The 24331-nt window shown below is 38.9% G+C and overlaps 1 protein-coding gene across 2 annotated transcripts; it reads left to right on the plus strand.

Moving 5' to 3' along the window:
• Nucleotides 1-177: 177 nt before the first annotated feature.
• On the plus strand, nucleotides 178-22283 carry rfx4 (regulatory factor X, 4). Of its 2 annotated transcripts, none has more exons than XM_067589428.1 (18): nucleotides 178-1882; nucleotides 4297-4383; nucleotides 4685-4745; nucleotides 7931-8054; nucleotides 9497-9558; nucleotides 10136-10349; nucleotides 10828-10905; nucleotides 11053-11216; nucleotides 12505-12605; nucleotides 12732-12790; nucleotides 12904-13048; nucleotides 13422-13516; nucleotides 14039-14156; nucleotides 15723-15842; nucleotides 16536-16697; nucleotides 16827-16992; nucleotides 17100-17238; nucleotides 20872-22283. In XM_067589428.1, exons 1-18 carry the CDS (start codon nucleotides 1840-1842, stop codon nucleotides 21142-21144), a joined length of 2211 nt encoding a protein of 736 aa, XP_067445529.1. In that variant the 5' UTR covers nucleotides 178-1839; the 3' UTR covers nucleotides 21145-22283. The 2 variants fall into 2 exon arrangements, with proteins under 2 accessions (XP_067445529.1, XP_067445530.1); XM_067589429.1 differs by having other exon boundaries at nucleotides 16866-16992.
• Nucleotides 22284-24331: the final 2048 nt, after the last annotated feature.

The raw sequence follows: 24331 nt of genomic DNA on the forward strand, positions 1-24331 counted from the left end.
TCTCATTTCATGTGATAAACAGACAGCTGAACGCTTCATACAACAATGTTCAGTGACAACATATAGCTTCTGTTTGTTACTTCGACGCCCTTATTCATGCCAACAAGAAGAGAAAGTAGCTTTGAGTCATATGGTTTCCTCTTTAAACCAAAGCCTTAATGCCACCAACATGTCGTATGTAGCGTAACCATACCCCCCACTCGCACATACACACACAACTCAATTGGGGCCTTTTCACTGAACAAAAGCGGTACACATCCGTTTGTGCGGGTAGAGTGTGTGAGAATAGGAAAGGGTGGAAGAGGCTCTTTTGCTGGCTGCACCTGTCCTATTTTATGAGGCCCTAATAAGCAGATAACAGTGGCAGGATGGAAAAAGGACGTCTCCACCTTCTCCTTATTTGACTGAAATTAATTAGATCCTCCTTTGAGGTCACAGCTTTGCATGAGCCACTATTAAGGCCTTTGAATGTGTGCTTTAATAATGTTTTTCTTGTTAAATATTTTCTTAATCACAGAGAATCTTTACAGACAGGTCAGAAATGATGTTTCTGTTATGGTAATGCAGGGCTTTTTTTTGCATTCTTTAGATTTTTCAAGTCTTTTTGATCCATTCTTCTACTTTCTCCAGCAGCTATTTCCTTCCTATACGAGTCTGATTGGATGCACACCCCTGTTTTAACAAATTGTGGCCCTTTGCACAGTGTCCCATGTGATGTTGCCGCCACCCTGTCCCATACGTGCTCCCAGGTGGATGCACACACGGTGTGTGTGGGTGAGTTGCAGTAGCAGTGCCCACGCCTGCGCACTGCAAGAGAAAGTCCTCCTTTGCTATCCATGGTGTGGTGAGTAATTCAGCCATAATCCGCCTTTCTCCTCTCCCCTCTTCTTTCCCCTCTCCTCTCCCCCTCTCCTGTGGTTCCATTCATATTCTAATCACAGCTTTCCCTTCTCCAGCTCTCAGGCACTCCATCAGAGCCCTCCCAGCCTCAGGCTTTGCACTTTTACTTCCCCCCCTTTGTGACCGTTCCCTCTTCTCAGAGGCACACCAAAATAAGGTTGCCACAGCGAAAGAGTGAGCAAAAAGAGGTGAGAACTCCACCAGAAAATTCACACTTGTGTAATTTTTTGGGTAGCTGAGCACATGATATGTCATCTCTGTGAAAAAAGTTGTCACAAAGATGGTTTAATGGCGGCGTGTCAAGCCAGGGAGGGAAGAAACAAACCAAATGTGGCAACAAGTGTCCACGGGATGTGGAACGGGAGTTAAAATCAGAAGGGATGGCAGGAGCGGCGATTGTGTAGGGATGTATGTTTATTTGGAGCTCGGGGGTGTATAAAAACGTATTAAATGCCATAATGGAAGACGGGGAGGCCACAGTGTTAGGACTGCGTAGATCTAAGCCTCTTTTTTTTTCGTTGGGAGGGAGCTTTTCTTATTCAAAACAGCCCCACAAAAGACTTCCAGTGAGCCTTGCCACATCCCCATCTGACTTGGGGCCATTCATCAGCCTTCCAAGCCTATCAATGACATGTCCCCATCAGGGCTCCTATAAAATCAGCCCCTTTCCCATGAAACATCAGCAAACATTTTGACGGGTCTGGCTTTCCCCCCGCTGGATTTCTGGAGTCTCTACCCCCTTCCTCCCTTATTCCCACCTCCCCCCTCTCCTCCTCCAACACCACCCCTCTCTGGGCGAACCTCAGATCCTCAACATCTCCAGTGACGGGCAGTGGTCACGGAAACACTGAGCGAGACAAGGGGAGAGCCGCTGAGGAGGGGGAAACGTGTGCACTAAGCCATTTTCTTGGAGGAGCCAGTGTCGTTGATGGGAAGAGGATGCATTGCGGGCTGCTGGAGGAGCCTGATATGGATTCCACAGGTCAGTCCTGTTAACTCTGCTCGCTTTGCTGCTCTGGATGTGTTGAGAAAATCAGCTTCTGTTCAGAAACGTTGCATCAGCTTCTGCTGCAGGACTTGTGGAAGTCTCAAACTTTTTCTCTGTAGTCTTTCAGAGGAAGTATCTGGATGCTCGGTTGTTGGTTTTGAACTTTTTTTTTATCACTTGTTCAATTTAAAGATTTCTCAAGTTATTAACGAAGGAGTGTTTTTGGTCAGCAACATTTTTGGGAAGTGTTTTTATGTTACAGGACACATTTTTCCACTGATTTAAAGTGTTTTGCACCTGCTCTTTGCAGCTAAATTCTTTTTTTGTAGTTAAAAATCTGAAAAACTAAAGAATTTATAAATTAGCCAAAACTTCAAAAGTTAATTTATCCATAAAATATCTTCTACATCCATAAGTGAGCACTTTATTCGGCTATCAGAAACATTAATGATTAATGTTCAATTGGATTAAAAGACTGAAATAAAACAAATTATGCGGTAATTTACATTATCTGCTGTGAATTGGCTTTTTTGTAAAAACTTAAAATAAATTGTTTATTTGATTAATTAAACCCTTTTTTTAAAATGCTGGTGCAGTTTAAGGTGGTTGAGTCCTGAATGTGTGTTTATAAATGAGTGAACATCCGTTTCACTTGTTGATCAAATTTAATCCAATTATTTAGATCCCCAACTTATCTGTCCCTGTGGCAAATGAAGCTTGAGATCTGAGCCTCTGTGGAGAATTAGCTTCACTTCAGTGGACTCACTTTTTCACTTCCAGGCTTTTTTTTTAGGTGAAAAGAAGCAAATATTGTTGGTAAATGTTTAGAGATGTCAGAATCTGTTGTGGAGGGCCGTCAGTGACGTCGGTGGTGTTTTAGTCAAAGATAAAATGCACAGGCTGCTTATTTAATTGTGTAACAGGCATTATAATTGGAACGTTATGTAGAATACGATTAAACTGCCAATAATGTTAAAGGTGATAACAACAGTATTAGAGAGTATTAAAGGGTAAGCTGCTGCTACTACTAATAATAAATAATACTATTTCATAACATAGAAAGAAAAAAACTTGCTGAGACGGCTGTGAGTTTTCAGTTTCTCCTCCTGTGGAGCGATGATGGGACGCTAACTGCAGTCTGACCTTTTCTATCAGCACGTGCCTCACATTGAGGTGTAGACTCCTCTCCGAGTGTAAACTTCTACGTCCCTAAAACTTTTCAATATCTGTGACCTCCTCTGAGTCCCCCCACACCCCCCACTCACCCCCCATGGGCTGCACCAACAGGTCGTCCTGCCAACAGTCTGTCCTAGCAACAGCTGCTATGGCGACTGTTGTCAGTTCACATGCAGAAAAAAATAAATGATTTACACAATTTTCAAAAGTAGTTTTCACGGTGTTAAAGGGGAAAACAGCAGCTGTTCAAGTATTTTTCTTTAGTAGTGTAAGTTAAGTATATTTCTAAGATTAGTTTATTTCCATTTTAGGTTACATTATATATATATATTTACTATATTTAATGGAAAAACATACTTTATATTCCATTATTCTGTAATGCACTTGCAGTTAATTACAAGTGACTGGTAAAGGGGAGGTTGTATCATATTAAATATAGAAAAATAACACGTAAGAATTCTTTGCACTCAAATAAACAAGAATAATAGTAATCATATAAATTTTCCTTCCTTCTTAATTAGGCCTAATTATGAAATACTAAATACTTTTCTTGGAAAACAAATTAAATGGATTTTCACTCTACCAGGCTGTTTCTACTTGAAAGCTTTGGTGTTTTGCTGCAGCTCGGCCCCAGAAAGCACACCAGTTGAGCTATTTGTAAGTAGAAATTAAAACAGGACAATGGCCTCTATTCCACGAGACTGCCTCAGTAATGTGCACAGGCTCTTTTAAGCGAGTGTGTACGCTCGTAGTCTCCGGGGAACAATGCTGGATTCCTGCCGTCTTGGTGAAAACATCTCAAATAGAGCCATGGCTGCACCGCTGCCCATACAATCGATTGTTGTCAGCTCGCCCTGTCACATTAGTGACATTTAAAGTGTCCTGTATAGGCAGTGATTTGCACTGTTTATGTAAATACAGCTTTGGCTCTATTCTACTGCAGGATAAAATGAGCTCTTCAGAAATGTTTTAAAAGTGACAATTACAGAGCAAATTAAATCAAAACCAAAAAAAAATGGAGAACTATTTTAACTGATGTTTTACACAAATGGAAATTAGCAGGCCCACTGTTGTGAGATTTACAAAACACATCCTTTTGACCAGATTTATAATTTCATAATGATTTCTGTGTAAATAACAACATTAAGTCTTTAATATACAGTCTTTCTGAACACAGTCACAGTTGGTGCAGCAGATTTAGTGATCTGAGCTCCTTCATTTCTCTTTTTTAGAGAGCTGGATTGAAAGATGCCTCAATGAGAGCGAGAGCAAGCGATACTCCAGTCACACGTCTCTGGGGAACATGTCCAACGATGAACGTAAGCAGGAGGAACACTGTTCCACTAAAACTACCAAATCCATTGAGGAATCTTGTACAGTTTGATTGTGTTGTGTTTCCTATACGTCATTAATTTATTGTTTATCGTTAGTTAATGTTAAGTGTTTAGTACAATAAATGCAACCATTTCTGAACAGCTAAAGTCAGTTTTTAAAAAGTTTGTTTTTGTACATTATTTTGGTTGGTTATATAAACATTCACTAGTCCCACAATTGTGATGTCTCATTTTACCTGAATAATTTCATTTTGCCCTAAAATCCTAAATGTGTTATATGTTACAGATGAAGAAAAAGAAAACAACAGAGCCTCTAAACCACATTCGACACCAGCTACTCTGGAATGGTAAGGGTTGTTTTCATTTTTACACTTTTTAACTGTATAGTTATATGTAAAAAATAATGAGAAAAAAGTTAGAAAATGTAAAAGAAAGGACAAAATTTGATGTCAAACGCAAAATAATCAAATGCAAATATGGTGCATGAATGCAAAAATTATCTCTATAAAAAAGCCAGGCATTATTCTGACTTAAGCTTTCACTCACCATTACATATATATATACCACAGATACCATCACATATAAATGCTATTAAGTTTAGAATCAGTCAAATTTATTTTGCATGATTTAAAATGATACATACATAACAGCGTGTATTTCCATTGACGGTGGTAAAGTTAAATAATTCATTAAAGTATTTCCTACATCATTCGTCATGTTAGATAACAAAACTGCATCAGTTTGAATAGTTTTACGTGACACTCATACAAAACGCTGATAGAAGACTTTACATTATCTACCGGTGAAGCACAAATATGGTGGTTTTTAAAGTATATTTTTAGTTTGTACATATTGAACTAATGTTGTATTTTAAGTAACAACAGGACAGAATTTATAGAAATCTCATTTGTTTTCAAACCTTAATCTTCCATCTGATCGTGTAATCAGATACGATTTTATGTCTTGTTTGTTCCCACAGGCAATTTTGTCTGCACCGCAGCACCACAATAGAGACATTTTACACATACAGACATGACAATAAGCTTTGACATGAACACATCTATCACTTCCTCCACATGTACGTAAATGAATTCATAAAATAGAAACCCCACCTCAATTACCTCTAATTCATACAATCTGTTCCTGCCTGTTGCACAGCCCCATGACCAATGACACCCTTTACTTAATAGCATTCAAAATGCACACAGCTTAAATGAATATTAACAGTGATTTAACCTGCACTGAGGGGAAGCTGAAACTCAGCATGAGAAGCAGTTAAGTCAATGTACCTCTAATTATGTACCATTTAAAAAGAAGCTTTATACGCATAAATGCTACTATAATTGGCCCCTGTAGTAATTGTGATCCTTTTTCACTGTTTATATTGAGCATTTTGTCTTGCAGTAATAGTGACAGCTGCAAATATGAAGAGGATAACTTGAACAAAAATACTGCAGTATTACTCAAGAAATGTACTGATATTTTAGCAGGATGTTGCACTTAAAGTAAACAGTGTCTCTATTTTTGTGACAAATTTCTGGTTTTCATTGTTAAACCAGAAAAAAAGAACAATTTGGTTACAGGACAGACTGACCAATATTCAGTCTGATTGTCGGAAGAATAATTAAAAAGAGGTTTATATATTTACATATCTGAAACAACAGTATGCCAGTAGGATACAGAATACCCATCAATGAATTAACCAGTTTTGAGAATAAAGTTGAACAGATAATTTATCACTGAAAACATGACTGTAATCCTTTTATTAGTGTATGTTTACATGAAATGTGAATCAGGTCAAAGAGATCATCTCCTGTGGCTCACTGAAACAATAAAACAGAAACACCAGAATCCTACAGTAGCCATATATACTAAATATTTAAGAACAAAGTACCATATAAGATACGTTTATTTAGGACTGATAAATAAGGTTACAAAAGCTCAGAGAGGCAAAGAAATCCTCTTTATTAACATTGCAGGTGAAGTAGAGGGTTCATGCTAACAGATAAATTCAAAGGCATTAACAGACCTGTGGTGTAAATGGGAATATAAGTCATGATCTAAATGAGGTGATGACAGGATTTAATGTGTAGTTTGTTAACTCTGTGAAGGTCCAGACTCAGAATTTAAATCTTTCCGATCAATCTGTTGCTTCTTTAAGCACTGGCTCTGGTATTATGATCTTAGTAGATGTATACAGGATAAACATGACAAACAGGAAGGCATTCCTCCTTTTGTGCTCCTAACATTTAGAAACTTGCAGTCAAGTTTGTATTTGTATTTCTGTAGGCTGCAAATGTTTTTCTGACAAACAGCAGTGTGGTAGGGGCTCTATAAACAACGTTCAATCTCATAAATCATAAAAACCTAATTACCAAAAAATCACATTAATTTTTCACTTAAAGCCACAAAACGAGTGAATCATATCTCAAACAGAAAACTACTGGTAATGGTGCTGGTGTACCTCAGGGTTTAATGTTGGGTCCCTTCTTATTTAGTTATTTCCCCTTTTGTTGTTAGTGTTAAGATGTACACAGGCAATGTAAATATATATGTGTGCCATGACTTGTCAATTTTTAGATACACATTCAGTTTTAGTCTGCGCCCTACGTAGACCACTAGGGGGCAGAAATACTCCAAAACAAACTCATAACAACACAGCACTGATGTACGAATATGCGAAATGCAGCATCGTGTTTAGAGACACAAACAACTACATAAAGCTGTAGAAAAGTGTTTTGATTCTCAGGGCATCATTCGAGTCAACGTTAATATAATAAATGTCACTTAATGGAGATTTAACTAATTTCTGATATGAGTGTTTCAGTCACTAAAAACAACATTTTCATTTCATTTTCACATTTTGCTCTGCCTAGAATTTATCATAATTTGTCCACAACATCTGTGAGGAGATTGCATGATATCATCCGGCAGATTATCTTTTGGACACGTCTATTCCATTGGATGATGTCTGTGTAATTGTATCTGCTAAATACAATACAGGAAAAGTCGTGTGTTACAGTAAATCTGCTGTTCACTGTGCTTTTTTTGAAACATTTAACACTGTTAGGATGTATGAGTGACTGTCTTATGATCCGTGTTGTCTGGTGTTGTGAAGGAGGGGACTTGATGCTGCTTTAGCCTTCCTGAAGTGTCTTTTAATGTAAAATTATATGATTGTGCTTTTATTCAGTTTTCAGTTCAGATTGTTGTGTTGCATGTGCTATTGTGTGTTGTGCTGTATGATTTAATAAACCATTAAATGATGTAGAGATTACAAATCTGCAGAATTTACTGTAAAGGCTAAATCCCCTAATTTTAACATATAATTTTATATCATCAGTGAGTTTTATCTCACTGCACTGCATCTTTTCGCTGACATTTTTCACCATTTACCAGAAATGCCATGATCATATGAGTCGTGTTTAAATTCAAAGATGCGATTTTCTCATTTCATATCACTCATGTTAACAACGCTCCATATTCTGGATGTAATTTTCTGGATACTGATGAATCCTGTCGTCATTTACAGGCTAGAAGAGAACTACGAGATAGCCGAAGGTGTGTGCATCCCCCGAAGTGCCCTCTACATGCATTACCTAGACTTCAGTGAAAAGCACGACACACAGCCTGTGAATGCAGCCAGCTTTGGAAAGGTAACATTCATACTCATTATCCCCACTGGCATCCAGTTTAACTCAAAATGATCTTTAAATGCATTGAAAACTTGTGAAAATCACTCTGTAGTGAATGTCTCTCTTTAAAATGTTTTTTGATCCATGATGCAGGTGTGGTGCATTTGACAGTTTTGTGACACCCTAAAATGAATATTTTTCTCAGATTTTTAGGGTTTTCATATACATTTATACATGCACTGCATGTTTAAAGTAATTAGAACAAAATGGCTCAACAGAGGAAGATGCAAAACAACAGTTGGACGTTATAAACCCTATAAAGGCTATAATCTCGTACACTCAGACAGCCGTAAGCATTAGTCTGTCCATTTCATGCCTGGATTCATTTTGTGCTGCGGCTCTGGCTGCTGTTGAAGTAATATCAACTGCAGCTCAGTGTGAAGCGAAGCTCTGCGGTCGCTCACTGAACACATAATCTAGAGCCAAAGGAGATGTGCTTTCGTCTGTTCCCACAACCCCAAGAAGTTCCTTAGCCTTCCTACCCCCAGCCATCCCCTGTACCCTGGACTCCGGCCCCAACCCCCAACCCGGCCCACCCCCGCCCCTCCACAGCTCCTGTCGGAAGATATTGAAAAAGAGAAGGGGCCTGGATTAATGTGTAATTAAAGGAAATTTGGAAGGGTGAGATGTTGCGGAATGTTAGATCAGTGGCTGGAGCAGTGTGGGGTGTCCTTTAGGAAGGCTTCATTGATTCAGGACAAAAAAACGAGAGAGGGCCCGGACTGCCTCCCTGTCTGCTCATTTATCAAGCGGGGCCTGACAGAAACTTCACAGCTTGGCCTCTTTTTTCATCCCACACAATGGAGAGCTACACTGTTTGCTAAAGTTTCTGCACCAGGAGCTAGACCAAGGAGCCAATCTCTTTGGGACAAAAAGAGAGGAAAGGAAGAAGGAGGGAGTGGAAAAGAGAGAGAGAGAGAAAGAAGGAGTGAGGATGGGTGGGTGGATGGATGAGGGGAGACTGTTGATATAGGAAAAAAAAAGTAATACCCCTCGATGTCATAAATGGATGGCTCTCAAAGCTTTTTTTTTTCCTCGCAGACCTCCCTGTGGATACAGCTATGAGACTTTCATGTTGTCCTAAAAGACATTATTAAGCGCTTTCTCATAAAGAGCCAAAGATACTGTATAAGTACAGCATTTCCCTTTAAGTAATGTACTCTTTACTGTATGAGGTGCAATAGATTCCCAACCATTTTCTGTGACACACTTCTTTCTTCAACTGAGTAAAAAACATATCATTTGATATTTTATAAAGAACTTATTTGACCTGTTGTGTTACTTGTTTCAATCTCCTTAAATTTTTCCTCCTGCTTTATCTAAATTATCGTTGAAGACTGCTAATCTCTTATCACTTTAAAAACATGTTTAGCTGACAACTTTTTCTCTCGTACAATAAACAGATTATAAGGCAACAGTTTCCAGCGTTGACTACCAGAAGACTGGGGACAAGAGGGCAGTCCAAGTAAGTTAGTTTGGTTTTATTTATCATAGGAAAAAGTAACAAAATAAAACCACAAATACAATCCAACATGGAGATGCAGACCCAAAAAAAATACAAATGAAGCCAGAAAAAAAACAAAACATGTAACACAAACAAGGTGTTATGCCTCAAACTAAGCATGACGCAGGATAAAAACAATAAAAGTTAAAATAACTTATTTACATAGATTCTCGTTTTTTTTTATCAAAAAGTCGTTTTCTCATGACCTAATTTACACTCTTAACTCGATACGAAACACTTTTATCACTGATGATATTAGTAAAGATCTGAAAATGTAGCATACATATACATTTTGAAAAGATTATTTTGTTTTTCTGAATTGCATGAAAAAAACAGATAAAAGCATGTAATAGTTTTACTTATGTTTTATTTGTAACAGTATGCAGATGTATATATTGATATAAAATCTGAACAAATTGTTTTTCTTGTTTTATTCCACATTCTTCTTTCACCAATGTTTCTAGGCTATAATGGTGCCAATAGTACTCGATGAGGGATAAAAGCTCTATTCACCCGTCAAACCCTCTGTTCTACTCAGGTACCACTACTACGGCATAGCGGTGAAGGAGACCTCTCAGTATTATGACGTGATGTACTCCAAAAAGGGAGCGGCGTGGGTGAATGAGACGGGGAAGAAAGAGGTCACGAAGCAGACAGTGGCGTATTCACCGCGCTCCAAACTGGGGACGCTCCTGCCAGAGTTTCCAAATGTCAAAGACCTAAATTTGCCCGCCAGCCTGCCAGAAGAGAGGGTAAACAGGAGTTTTAAAAGTCCATCCTTACAGCTTCACCCCTCCCCTCCACCTCTCCCTGCCATCTCACCATCTCTGCGCCCCCTCTGGCTCCGGCCTTTTATCTGGCCCGGGACCTTCACTGGGTTTGCATTTAGAGAAGGACCTTGAGGATTTATATGCTGGCTCCTCACTAACTCTTAATCTTTTGGGGGAGATAATAAGATCTAGTAATGGACAAAGGACAGGCACTAGCTGTCCGGCCTTTAAAGAGGGGGCCATGATTTTAAATGGTTTGTGTTTTGCTGATCTCTAAAGCTCTAAAGTTTTATATTACTTCGCTCCAGCCTAGACCTGTAACATGTATTTATTGGTTCACATGCTTTGTTCAAGATTTATTTCCTTGTTTTTGTACCACTTTTTCTTTAGTTTTCCCAAAAGAGAGAAAAGCTATTAAGTTTGTGGTGCAATTAGATTAATACTCTGTTGTTGCCCACAGGTGTCAACCTTCATCATGATGTACAGAACGCACTGTCAGAGGATACTGGACACGGTCATCCGAGCCAACTTTGATGAGGCAAGGTTTCTCAGTTTTAAACTATTTTTGGATCAAATTCTGTTTCCACAAACGGTTTGATTGTAGGCAACAAAGCTCAGCTCAGAAAAACATTAAACTTTTATTTTCGGTGATGTTAAATAACATGGCGTGTGTTGGTACTTTCAGGTCCAAAGCTTCCTGCTGCACTTCTGGCAGGGCATGCCGCCCCACATGCTCCCTGTCCTCGGCTCCCCCACGGTGGTGAACATAGTCGGCGTTTGTGACTCCATCCTCTACAAGGCCATTTCTGGGGTGCTGATGCCCACTGTCCTGCAAGCACTGCCTGATAGGTGAGGTGTTGTAACCTTCACTCTTAACATCAGTGAATTTTGTAGCATATTCTTATTCGCTATTACTTAAACTGGATAAGAGAAGTTTGTCTTTACACTTTTTATTTTTGCAAACCTGCAGTGTGAAAAGCTGCTGCATTCACAGTAATGTCATGGTAATGTTTTAGTTTAATGATTTAAGCTGTTTAACACACTTCAGGTTAACTTGCATGCAAGTTTGTTTTTTCTTATAATAATAATGGATTACATTTATATAGCACTTTGTCTTGATACCCAAAGTGCTTCACAGTGAAGGGGGGAAACTCACCTTAACCACCACCAATAAAATACTTTACACTTCTTACTATACTGTACTTTTTACTATATTACACTGCTATATCAGCAGTAGGATTTTGGTGTGTTATTGTGTAGAACAAATTGTTCTTAGCATGTCTTTCCTACTGATCTGCATACTGAACACATCAGTGTTAACTCAAATCTTAGCTTAACTGCTGACCTTGTAATAGGATCAAAATATGGCAAAAATGGAAATATCACCACCTTTTGTATATGAAAAGAAGGGTAATCATTCTTCCTTTCCATGCAAAGCAAAATATGTAATTTTGCTTTGTTTAACCAATACTGCATGCAGATGTTGCAGCCACAGATGTCAGAAGTTTTCCACTCATAAAATTGTGTACTATCTAAATTGTGTTTTGGATTTTTAAGCACAAATTTACATTCACAATTGTAAAGCTAAAACGTTAATAATCAAATAATCAACTAGTCATTCAATAGAAAATGTATCTGCAACAATTTTGATCATCAAATAATTGTTAGAATAATTTTTCAAGCAAACATTTGCTGATTCCAGCTTCTCAAATGTGAGGATTTGCTGCTTTTCTCTGTCACATATGAGAGTAATCTGAATGTCTTTGTTAAGCATCTGAGCTCACTCCTAGGCTTGTAGTTTAACAAAAAAATAAATCTCAACTCAAGGCCCACTTACTAGCTTTTTCTATAGCTTTCAATAGCATTGCACTGTCCTCCTCAACGAGTGGTGTTTGGCCTGTTGAATATCTTTAAATTTTGGTCAGACAAAAGAATCAATTTGAAGACGTCTCATTTGACTCTCATCTGCATTTTTTAATCTGCTGTGTGACATTTTATAGACCACATTATTGATCCATTAATCAAGAAAATCATCATTATTTTCTATAATGAAAATAATAATTTGGTGCAGCTGAAATTAAATTAAATAATAAGAGGTGCCTCAGGTATTTATTGCGCTTTGGTTTTCCCTCCACAGTTTGACTCAGGTTATTCGAAAATTTGCCAAACAGCTTGATGAGTGGCTTAAAATAGCACTTCACGACCTTCCGGAGAACCTGAGGAATATCAAATTTGAATGTAAGTGTCTCCATTTTAAAAATCCACATTTTGTCATAATGGTTCACATCTTGATAAAATATGCTTTCATTTTTAAAGGAAGATGACAGGATTAACCATCATTTTGTTTCTCCTTTTTGTTTCCAGTATCGAGGAGATTTTCTCAGATTCTAAAGCGGCAAACCTCATTAAACCACCTATGTCAGGTGCCTATCATGTTCTGAATGTTTTTTTTAATAAAATCCATATGAACAAACAGCTGATAAGGCATATGAGTATGCTTGTGTCAGTAATATTGTTGATTTATCTGGTTCCCCAGGCGTCGCGAACTGTGATAAACAGCGCCGACATCACCTTTCAAATGCTGGAGGACTGGAGGAATGTGGACCTGAACAGCATCACCAAGCAGACACTTTACACCATGGAGGACTCACAAGAGGAGCACAGGCAGCTTATTATCCACTGTAAGTCCGACGCATTTAAACAGATCCTACTCGTAGTCGTCTTAAGTGCTGCGTCTCACGGACAGACAGAGAGTCACACTTTACTACCACACAAACAACACAGCGAGGAACAATCATTCCCACGACCAGCAGAGTCAAGCATTAATGATGGAGACCAAAAGGTTAAACAAGTTCACTCTCCGCTGAAACACCCCGTGGAGCATCTCCAATTCACTCCGTCCTCACTCCTCTGAATCAGCCTTGACAGGATCAGAGGTCATAGATACGTGCAAGTTGACGTGTAAAGATGCCATTTGCATCCAAATCTGTGTTTTTTCTCAGTCTCATGTGATGTAAAATAGTGTGTAACCTGACTTTCTCCTTCCTGTCACAGTGTATCAGGAGTTTGATCGTCTACTGGAGGAGCAGTCTCCAATCGAGGCTTACATCGAGTGGCTGGACTCGATGGTGGACCGCTGTGTCGTCAAGGTCAGGCAGCAAATACCGTCTTTTTTTTAAACTAATTTCAAAAAACAGCTGTTGAAATTTAGTCTGACTCAGCACATTCTTACCCGCTCCATCTGCATTTGTTGTGAAGCGATGTTTATATTTTTTTTTTCAAGCGACTTTACCTAAAAGCTTGAAGTATTTGCACAGCAGGACTCTGATGATTTTGCCCTTAAAAAGACACCTGTGGCTGAAAGCTTCTTGTCTTTCCTACACGGAGGCACTTAGGTTGCAATCCTCCCAGTTAATGATGTCTTCAAGCTTCCCATTTGCGTCCATTATGTGCCAGATATGGGCTTGTAAAATTTGGTTGCCCCGGCAACGTCTTGGACTGCCCAGACAATAGTTCAATAGGAAGGCGTGTCCCTGGGGGCAAATTAAATAGTTGACTTGTTGACATGTTTTTCGTTCCTGAGGGTTAAGCCCCAATACGGACCTAGGGGTTAATTCTACCCCGGCATCCCGACCCTTCCCCCTCTTTTCTCATGGAAATGTTCTCTCTAGGTGGCAGGGAAGAGGCCCGGGTGCCTGAAGAAGGTGGCCCAACAGTTCCTGCTGATGTGGTCGTGTTTCGGTACCAGAGTCATCCGGGATATGACCCTCCACAGCGCACCCAGCTTTGGTGAGCTGCTAACAGTCTGTCACACTGCTGCTGCTCCTGCTGTCATCATTAATTCAGTGTATTATGTGTTTACAGTAGCTAGTTAGTTATGTTATTTAATGTATCATATACATACAAGTGTTATGACTCCAAAAATACTGCTGCAGTGGTGAAACATTTATCAGACAGGAACATTGTTTCTACTATTACAAACAAAAGCTCCTTTTGTAAAACACAGCTCAAGATTTTATAATAATGCAACCAGAAGAACTCATCAGATACACATTTTACTAAAAATTGAAGACATTTAATCTTACGTTGAGCAATAAAACATAAAATGGACTTCAATCTCCCCCTAAATCACATAACAAACAATCTTTTCCTCTTCATGCAGACAATTAAACCTGCCTGTTTCTATAGCTAATGGCTTTATACTCGACTGTAACAGTGCACACAGAGATCTTTGACTTTTGGTTAAATTATGCTTCATGAGACAATACTGTATGTTTGTAATTTAGGTTTGTACCAAAACCTGAGCGGACCATCTTTGATTTTAATGTACATTAGGAACTATTTGCACTGTAACATTATTTGAAAAACAAAAAATAGATTATATGAAATAAAGATTTTACCTCAATAATTGAGGGATGTCCAAAAAAAGTTCTAGTTTTTTTTTTTTTTTTATTGAGCCACTGCTCAGGCAAATTCAAGTTTATTCCAAAGGTGAATCATCTCACATTTATGTCTGATGTTTGCAGGTTAAACTCTTAACATCACTGACGGCTGATGTAAAATTATAAACTCCTAAAAAATGATCTAAATTTTGGTTGAGTGCAACAAAATAAGCATTTACTCTGTGTATGTTAAGTGTGAAAAAGAAGAGAGGAGGAACAGATCACACTGCTGTTGTTTAATAGCGCACTGTGCACGACTTAGGTTTGCAGTAAGAGAAGAGCCGTAAAAAACGAAAGAAAGGGGAAAATGGCTTCTCCTTCCCTTACTTCTGTCCTTTGGCTTCTGTCTGTGAATATCAAAGACACAGCTGGTTGCAGTGTTTTGATAAAGCAGGTCTCTGTGCACAAACAGCTAATTAACAAAAGCGCCCGTCCCCTCTCCCGATGTGTTTGCCTGTCTGTTCCGTTTTATGACCGGTCAGGATTACGGCCGGCTCCCCTGAATAGCCACAAGTGTTTATTATGCGTACGGCGGCAGCAGTGACCGGCACAATGACACAATTGTGACACTCCCTCACATGCCACGGTCTCATCTTCCGCACGACCCCGGGGTCAGCTGACATATTTCTGGCTCTGACTCGATACATGGAAACAACCGCACTTGATTTTTTTTTTAAAATTTCAATAACAGCAGCCGTCCTGTCAGTCTGGAGGATGTGATGTCATCACTCAGATGCTTTTAGAAATGTTTCAATCTTAATGGTCATAATCATTTATGTCCTAACCTAAAAGATGGATAGGCTTTTTTTTTCAAAGTCACTTTTTAACACACAGTTAATTCCATATAACCACGTGTTTTTGTACAAATCACTCGTCTTTCTCTGTGTAAAACTCATCCTTCGTGTCTACGCAGGATCCTTCCACCTGATCCATCTCATGTTTGATGATTATGTGCTTTACCTGCTGGAGTCCTTGCACTGCCAGGAGAGGGCCAACGACCTCATGAGGGCCATGAAGGGCGAGGGCAGCACAGGTGAGACCGCTACCTGCAGTACAGTACAGCTGTAAACATGTCTAGTAGTGTAGTGGTGTCACCAGAGATCCTCAAGACTGATGTATCGATCGTTGTTTCGTATATTTTTATTAAAGTTTTTAACTGGATTTGGAGCTTCTGCTGTGCTCTCAAGAATACAACACACAGTAAATCTCTAAATATTGAAACTGAAAATTTTCTGACTTAAGAGGGGGGTCAGTGGGCAGAAAATCTCCAGAAACGATGGTCTTTGAGGAGGTTTACTCTTATCAATTGAAGATTTTGCAATTACAGCTTACATATGGTGATATTGACATGAGGTACTTCTCTTTATATTTGTACAAAGTGCAGTAAAAAGAGTGAATTGTACCTTTATCTAATTGTGCTTATATCCAAACCTTTGAGGCATATCTAAACCTTTATAAATGCAGTATATTAAGTCTATTAAAGGTTGTGTGTTTGCAATAAACCTGCTTTAAGAAATACGATGAACAGAATATTGTAGAATCAACTTAACTTTTCTTTTATTTACAGTAGTACACATGCGTACTTTGCCCCACATGTGTTTTAATTGTACACACACAAAAAGTTTGACCTTCTCAAAGCAACTGAAGATTTGTTTTGGCTCCTGAACACCAAACATGCCATTGCGGTTGTATTAAATTGCCTTCTGTTGTCTCTTCTCACCTTCAGCAGAGAGAGAGGAGGAATTTACGCTGACAGAAACCACTCCCACCTCCCCGTCTCCAGCATCCTACTCTCCGGCCCGGTCGGTCCATTCTGTGGGTGTTTCCTCGGTCAGCTCCCCCACAGCAGCCGTGTCCCCGGAGTACACAGGAGTCACCTCCACCACAGGTGAGAAGGGGACTCATAGTCACACGCAGCAGGCGTCCCGAACAAGCAAAGTTTCACCACACACACACACACAGTTAGATCGTCTGCACCGTCACATTTGTCTCTGTGTTCCATATATGTGTCTACCAGGCGCTGTTCAGTCATATACCTGGTCCCTTACATACACAGTGACAACAGCAGGCGGCTCCGCTCCAGAGGCCGGGCAGCAGCTGTCCTGTATGAGGAGCAGTGCACCAGTCCCTCCTCCGTCCTCCACCCACCGGATGCCAGTCTACACCCACAGAGAGGAGCATGGGTAATTATGATTTCAGCCTTAACATTTCTGGAAACCTTTCAATGGTGTTTTTTTTTTGTTTGTTTTTTGTTTTTTTAATTGATTTTGATTTGCTTACTCCATCCTAGATATACTGGCAGCTACAACTATGGCAGCTATGCCAACCAGCACCCTCACTCCATCCAGAGCCAGTACCCGAGTCTGGCCCATGAGCCGGCGATCCCAGCCCCCCTCCACTACTCCGCTTACCATCGCTCATCTGCACAGGTCAGCCTCAGTCACCAATAGTGTCTTTATTTAATGTAAATCAATTAGTTACTCTTATAAAAATCTATTTAGGTATAAAAACAATTTTAAAATGTTAAAATCATTTTTAATGTTATTTCATAACCAACTTACTAAAACTTTTTAAAATTAAATTACATTTAGAGAATGAAAACTTCATTTCCACCCGATGTGTACATACAGTATATGCTACTGTTTTTAGATAAATGACTATCCAAATTGACCAAATTTGGTTTGGTTTTACCAACTTGTAACTGAATGCAAAATGCAAAGGATTATGAGGACCCCACCTCACAATCACTTCACTTTTAAAGCAATACGTTTGGACTAGCTGAACTTAAAACTTGATGGTACTTTTTAAACAGTGGCGGAAGGAGTACTTGGATTCTTTACTTAAGTAAAACACAGTATGAAAATACAGTGTAGTACTGAGTTACAATAAAAAATGTATTCAAAATTATATATAATTAAATGTCAAGTATTATCAGCAAACTTTATTTAAAGTATCAATAGTAAAAGTACTCTTTATGCTAAATGACTCCTTTCAGTTTTAAGTCATCATATATTTTATATTGGATTATTGTAATTGATATGAAATATACTGTATAAGGTATATTCTAAAGTTGCAGCTGGTCAAGGAGACATTTTAACTACTAAAATACTGTAGGGAAGTTTAATCTATAACAAATGTACCATATTATTAGATGATATATTTTTTGTGTAAAATCTGCAAAGCAACTTGTAACTGTAGCTGACAGATTAATGTAGAGGAGTAAAAAGTGCAGTATTTCCCTCAGAAATGTAGAAATATAGAAGTAGAAATACTTAAGTACAGTACAAACGCCTAAAATTGTAGTTAAGCACAGTACTTGAGTAATGGTATGCAGTCACTTTCCACCACTTTTTAAAAAAACAAATATGAATATGATGTTTGCAATAATGTGAGTGAATGTTTGTATTAATGTGTAAACTGTAAAGTTTAAACTGTATGTAGCTACAATACCGAAAGGTGTGCAACTGTCTTATGTTATTTACATTAGCAAGTAGAAGCAGATGCACATAAATATGCCCAGAATTAAGTGCCAAGATACATTATTTACACAACAGCAGCTCTGTGGGTGAGAAAATGATCAGACTGGCCCCTCAAATCTGAGCTGTCCCTTAAAGACAGTAAATAAAGGACTGAAGATTTAAACGTGAGAAGGAGTCGCTGATGTTACAGCTCATGTAGCGACTGGTGTGAGTTTACTCTTTTGATGGTAATTTCCTGTCAAGGGCCCTCCAGCCTCCACGGCCTTTATAGTGGGAGGAGTTCAGCCGGGCCTGAGCGCTCGCCGTGTTTCTAAAAGTCCCCGAATCACCCTCTCCACACAGCGGAAGCAGACAGTGAAAGGTGGCTCGGCCAGGGCCAAGAGGGGCCCTGCTCTGTTACCCCTCTTTCCAGCTCTCAATGGTCTCTTCATCTGTTTGAGCCAGTAGCCGCAGAGTAGGGCAAGGGGGCGTTTATTAAAATATTGTTATTCAATGGTCTCTTTTCTGCTTGTGAACAAGAGGCAGCTGAGCCGTCTGTTCTGCTCTCTGACCTGCAGTGACTGTCTTTTTCCATGCCGTGATCCCTCATAATGGAATCGACTGTCGTGTTTATATTTAGTGAGAAAAGGGAGAAGGGTTTTACTTCCACTTTTTTTTTTAGGCCTGTCTGAGCTTAAATCGGGCACAATGCCTGCACTTTGTCCATGTGAGAGGTTGGAGATGGAGCTCAAACGAACAGAAAACTTTGTCAGATCCCCATCTGTCCGAAATATTTTTATCAACAGGCCGACGCAGTCAATGCGGTCACCATAGGCAACATATATAACACAGGAAAAACACTTTTTCAGCTAATTGTCTTAAGTGGCTTGATTTTCTATTTTGATCACTGTGGTACAACTTGTGAAGCAATTTCCCCTGACAGGAAATTACCATCAGGAGGGTCAGTTCACACTTTGTGCAACATGGCTGACACACATTATCGAATATGATATCAGCAGGACTGTGGCTGCCGTTAAGGACACTGAGGTCATGTCTTTCAGCAACCTTCAGCACTATAATGAAAAAATTAGCACATAGTGGGTATTTTATTGGCTGTTTCCAGAAATGTTGACTACTTTTAGGCCATTAGTGAATATAGAATCCTGTACCTCTCCACCAAAGAAGTACAGCATTTAGACCTTCATTAAAGGACTAATTCAACATTTTGGGAAATATACTTCTGTACATTCTGGCAGAGAGTTGGATGAGGAGATTGACACCACTCTCATATCTGTCTGTTAAATGTGAAGCCCGAGCCTGCAGCCGGTTAGCTTAGCTTAGCACAAAGACTGGAAACAGGGGGAAACAGCTAGCCTGGCTCTGCCTCGGATTAACAAAGTCTGCCAACCAGCACCTCTAAAGCTCAATAATTAACATATTATATCCGGTTTACCTCGGTTATCTGTATCTGTACCGAAAGAAATCACAATTTTACAGGTGGTTATGTGCCAGACTATTTCTTTCCTTGCGCTTAACCAACCCCTGTTCCAAATCTTTATGCTAAGCTAAACTAAGTGACTGCTAGCTATAGCCCTATATTTGTGGAACAGTTATAAAAGTGATCTTGATCTTCTCATCTAACTCTCCGTCAGACAGCTAACAAACATGTTTTCAGTCCTATTTCTTTATGGGAATCAAAATTAAAGAAAAATATAATTTAACAGTTAACTGAATAATTAAAGATGAAAAATCGAAATAATAAAGAGAACAATTTGAGACATTTTTGGTGTCAAGACAGAATTTTCTGAGCAGTGTAAGTGCTGGAGAGCCTGGACTTGAACAGAGAGAAAATAACCTTGACTCTAACCTTTATTGATGGATCTGTAACCCCTCATCCATGAGGGATGTTAAAGTCAAAAAAAATCCCCAATTGAAACTCGCCACCAAATCTTATCTTTCTTATTATTCATTTAGTCTCTTCTGTCTAATCTATAGTTTAATAGCTTTTAATTGCATTTATCAACAAGGAAATTATAAGATTTCTACACAGTTATTATCACTTTTGTGTCCACTCCTTGAAATGTTTTGGCAAACTTGTCATCCAGATGTCCACGTTAAGCGTCTTTCATAATTTACAAAGTTGGCAATGATTTAATCCTGAGCTGAAACAGTTAGTCAGTTGCTTAATTAGTCAGTTTACAGAAAATGAATCAGAAACTATTTTGATAATCGATTAATCATTTGAGTCGCGCTTCAAGCAGAATCCCAAACATTCACAGGTTCTACCTTTTTAAATGTGCTGATTTGATGCTTTTCTTTGTCTCATATGATAGTTAACTGGATATTTTTTGAGTTTAGACAATTGGTGGGACAAAACAAAATCTGAATTATGATCTTCAACTCTGGTAAATTATGATTGGCACTTCTATTTTCTGACATTTTACAGGCAAAACAATAAATCAATCAACTGAGAAAATAATCAGCAGGTTAATTGATGATAATCATTAGTTGCAGCTTTAATCTAATCGCTGTTTTTTCCTGCTTCTGTCAATAAAGGACTTCACTGCAGCACTATAACGTCTCTCCTCCTCTTTTCTTCCGCAGTACCAGCTCAACGGTCAGATGTCCCGAATGGAGCCTTGCTTGATGGGTAGCACTCCTCGCTTGCACCCCGCACCTGTCGCCCCCCGGTGGCCAGATGTGTCACCGGCTAACAGCTGTTACACCAGCCCACCTATGCATTCATCCCGCTATGCCGCCTCCGGGGACATGTACTCTCCCCTGGGCCCACGCAGGAACTCAGAGTATGAACACTCACAGCATTTCCCCGGCTTTGCCTACATCAACGGAGAGGCCACCACAGGCTGGGCGAAATAGCCTTTAAACGCTGCTTTGGACAGCCGTGTATAAGCTCCAGGCCTGCCAAGCTGGTGGATGGAAAGTCTCTCAACACTTCCAATCAAGTACATAAGAAAAAGGAGTAGCAGAGTGTGAAAAGTACCAATGCAAGGTAATAGGAATCATGGTATGGACGTACTGACAATTTGAAACATCTCATTAAATCATTTTGATGATTGTGGTGTAATTTGTGCGGCGGTTTAATGGAATTTCTACAACAATTTATGTTTTTGCCCACTGTTGGAAGAAAGAAAAAAAGTCTCTTTGAAATCATATAGATTCTCAAAACTTGCAGCAAAATCATTTTAAGAGTGCAATGCTGCTGCCAAGCTGTGCCTTTGTTTTAAGGAATGTACACCTCTGCCAGAGTTTCTCTCGTCAGTCTCATAAGTCAGCACACACACACACACACACACACACACACACACTCACACACACACACACACACGCAGGAGTCCTACAAACAGTCAGTCAGTGATGTCAGCGACTGAAGGATCAGTGTGCTCTAAGCTGATACTGACACCAGTACAATCTCTGTGACACTGCCGTCTCCTCTTGTCGCTCAGCACTGTGAAGGATCTTTTCGTGGGCTCGTTGCGACAGACTAAAACTACCGTCTGCCGCAGGATGTGGACATACTGTGCTGCCTTAACGCTCTCCTGTGACACCAGTTACAAACAGTGGCACGAAAGCCAAAACACACAACATAAATGACAGATATAAATTTATGAAAGACCTTGATCAGTATGTTAAGCTGTCTTCATCTTGGATGGTTTTTTTTAACGATTGAATGCTGTGACTCAACAACAACTGTGCGAGTGTATTCTGTCGCAAGCTTTTTTGCTGTTTTTTCGTGTGACAATATATATATAGTATGTATTTTCTGTAACTTTGTAACATGGTGTATCCTTTATTTTCTATGTTACAATTGGTACTTTGTTCACTGTTTTGTATGGTTAGTAAAGGACGCATTAACCTAGGGTTGTGTGTTTTATAATGCACTCAAAGCTACTGAGGACCTATTACCCTATGGGTATTTATAAAAAGGGAAAATATCAAAGTGTACAGTAACATGAAGTCTAGTCACTTTTCTGTAAATAAAAGCACTGGAAACCGTCTGTGGTGACTGTTAAACTATCACAGTTGAAACTGATGTGTGTGGAAAAAATGTTGGCACATAAATAATTTCACAATCTAAAACATTGACTCATCTTTGTCAGATGTCTTCATTTTTTTTAAATCTCTTTTTTCTGTGGGAAAATGCACAAAAATGTCCAAATATTAACAAAATGGCAAACACATCATTGTATCTATTTAATAATCATAATTAGTGTCAGCACAAGAGCTAAGTGTTGAATTATATTGATCTCTTGAGCCCTGTCCTGTCTATACTTTCCATACTTGAATATAAGATAAAAAATGTTTCTAATAGATTTTAATGTAGATTTCCCTAATTTGACAAACATGAACTTCAACTCTGCAGCTTTTTGATTCTACTTCAGCCCTCTCTCCAAATCCCAATTCACATTTTGATGTTAGAGAAGAAGAAGAAACTTTTTCTGAAGTCCTCTGAGCTGATTTTTACTTCTCTCTTCATGCTCCCAAGTGACAACACAGTGGGGGGTTGGGCTGGTAACACAAGGGCCACACTGCAGAAAGAATTACATTTCTATAGAGAGAATGTCCTGCTGTGCCAGGGTCATTGCACTTCAGTCCCATAACCTTTGACCTCTGACCCCTGCCGAGGTTTGTATTTATTGGAACATAGATCCTGTGTGTTATGTGTGCCCATCTCTCTGAAATCCTACAGGATTCACAACCTTTTTAAAGCAAAAAAAAAAAGAAAAAAGGCTGCCCTCCATTGTGATTTAATCACCTGACCCGCGTGTCAATATCAATATCCGCTAAACAGATTTCAGAGATAGATTGATAATCTTGGTGTCCTTGAGCTCGACGCTCATTGAAACATGTTTTGTCAAACCAAAATACAGCTTATACACTGTTTATAACAAATATGTATTTTGAATTCTATGAAATAGTGTTGTGCTATAAAATAAGTCCATAACACATAGATTGTAGAACAAATATACTCAAACATGTCATTTTATGAAACAAAAAAGTACATAAAAGTACAAGATAACGATTACAGAAAAATCTAATTTCAAGTTTGAAAGCGGTTTAACATTTTTAAACAGTATTTATAGATAATGTTTTGTTTAAATGCATATGATCCCTTTAACCAGACACGTTCACATAATTTTCCGTGATAAAATATTCCTATTTAAGGAAACTGCAGCCTGTGGCAACATTTATTGGGAGGAAAAAGACATACAGACAAACATAACCAGACTTACATTTACAACTATGGACAGTTTAGAGTCTCCACTTCACTGTGATTGTATCTGGACAGACACAACCAGGACTGAGGTTCAAACTGAGGAGCCTGTTACTGTGAGGTGGCCGTAGCTGCTCGACATCCTGATCCTGTTTAATGAGATGAATGTTTGGAATAACTGAATTATAATCATTTGAGTAATTGTTGGCAATCTAGTTATTATTGGTGTATGGGAGTCGGGGTCTAAAGTGGCACTGATTCACCTACAGTACATAATTTTTCTGCATGTTCAGATGAGTATTTCATCTCTCTGCTGACGTTATGTTCTTTTCTCTACAGCTTTATTGGCTTTTGCAGTATCTGCAGCAAGTGAAAGCTCACTGTTGCAAAACAATTATGTTCTATAATCCAGCTTAAATTGAAGAAATCATCTATTACCTCATAAAACCTGAAATAAGAACAAACATTTACTTGCTATAATCTCACCTCACAACTATCTGGTTATATGGGTATGATTCTAATTAGCATTAATGTAGAACTGAAGTTTTTATAAAAATGAATGAAAATTACTTTTTAATACCCTTTGAAGTCAGTTTTGTTGACTGACTAACAAACAGGCTTTAGTCAAACAAAAACAAGTTGTCAAGAGAGGGAACAAATCTGACTCCCAAAGAGGAGTTATATGTTGGCAAATGTTTTCAGCATGAAGCTATTTTGACACATCTCTGACAGGATATCTTATTTTCTGTGACAGGAGCACTGACTTAAATATTCTCCTTCAAATTCCACATTTCCCCAAAAAGGCACAATTTCTCACATTTTCTGCCAATA

This window comes from Thunnus thynnus, chromosome 5, assembly GCF_963924715.1.
Source record: "Thunnus thynnus chromosome 5, fThuThy2.1, whole genome shotgun sequence".
Classification (NCBI taxonomy): domain Eukaryota; kingdom Metazoa; phylum Chordata; class Actinopteri; order Scombriformes; family Scombridae; genus Thunnus; species Thunnus thynnus.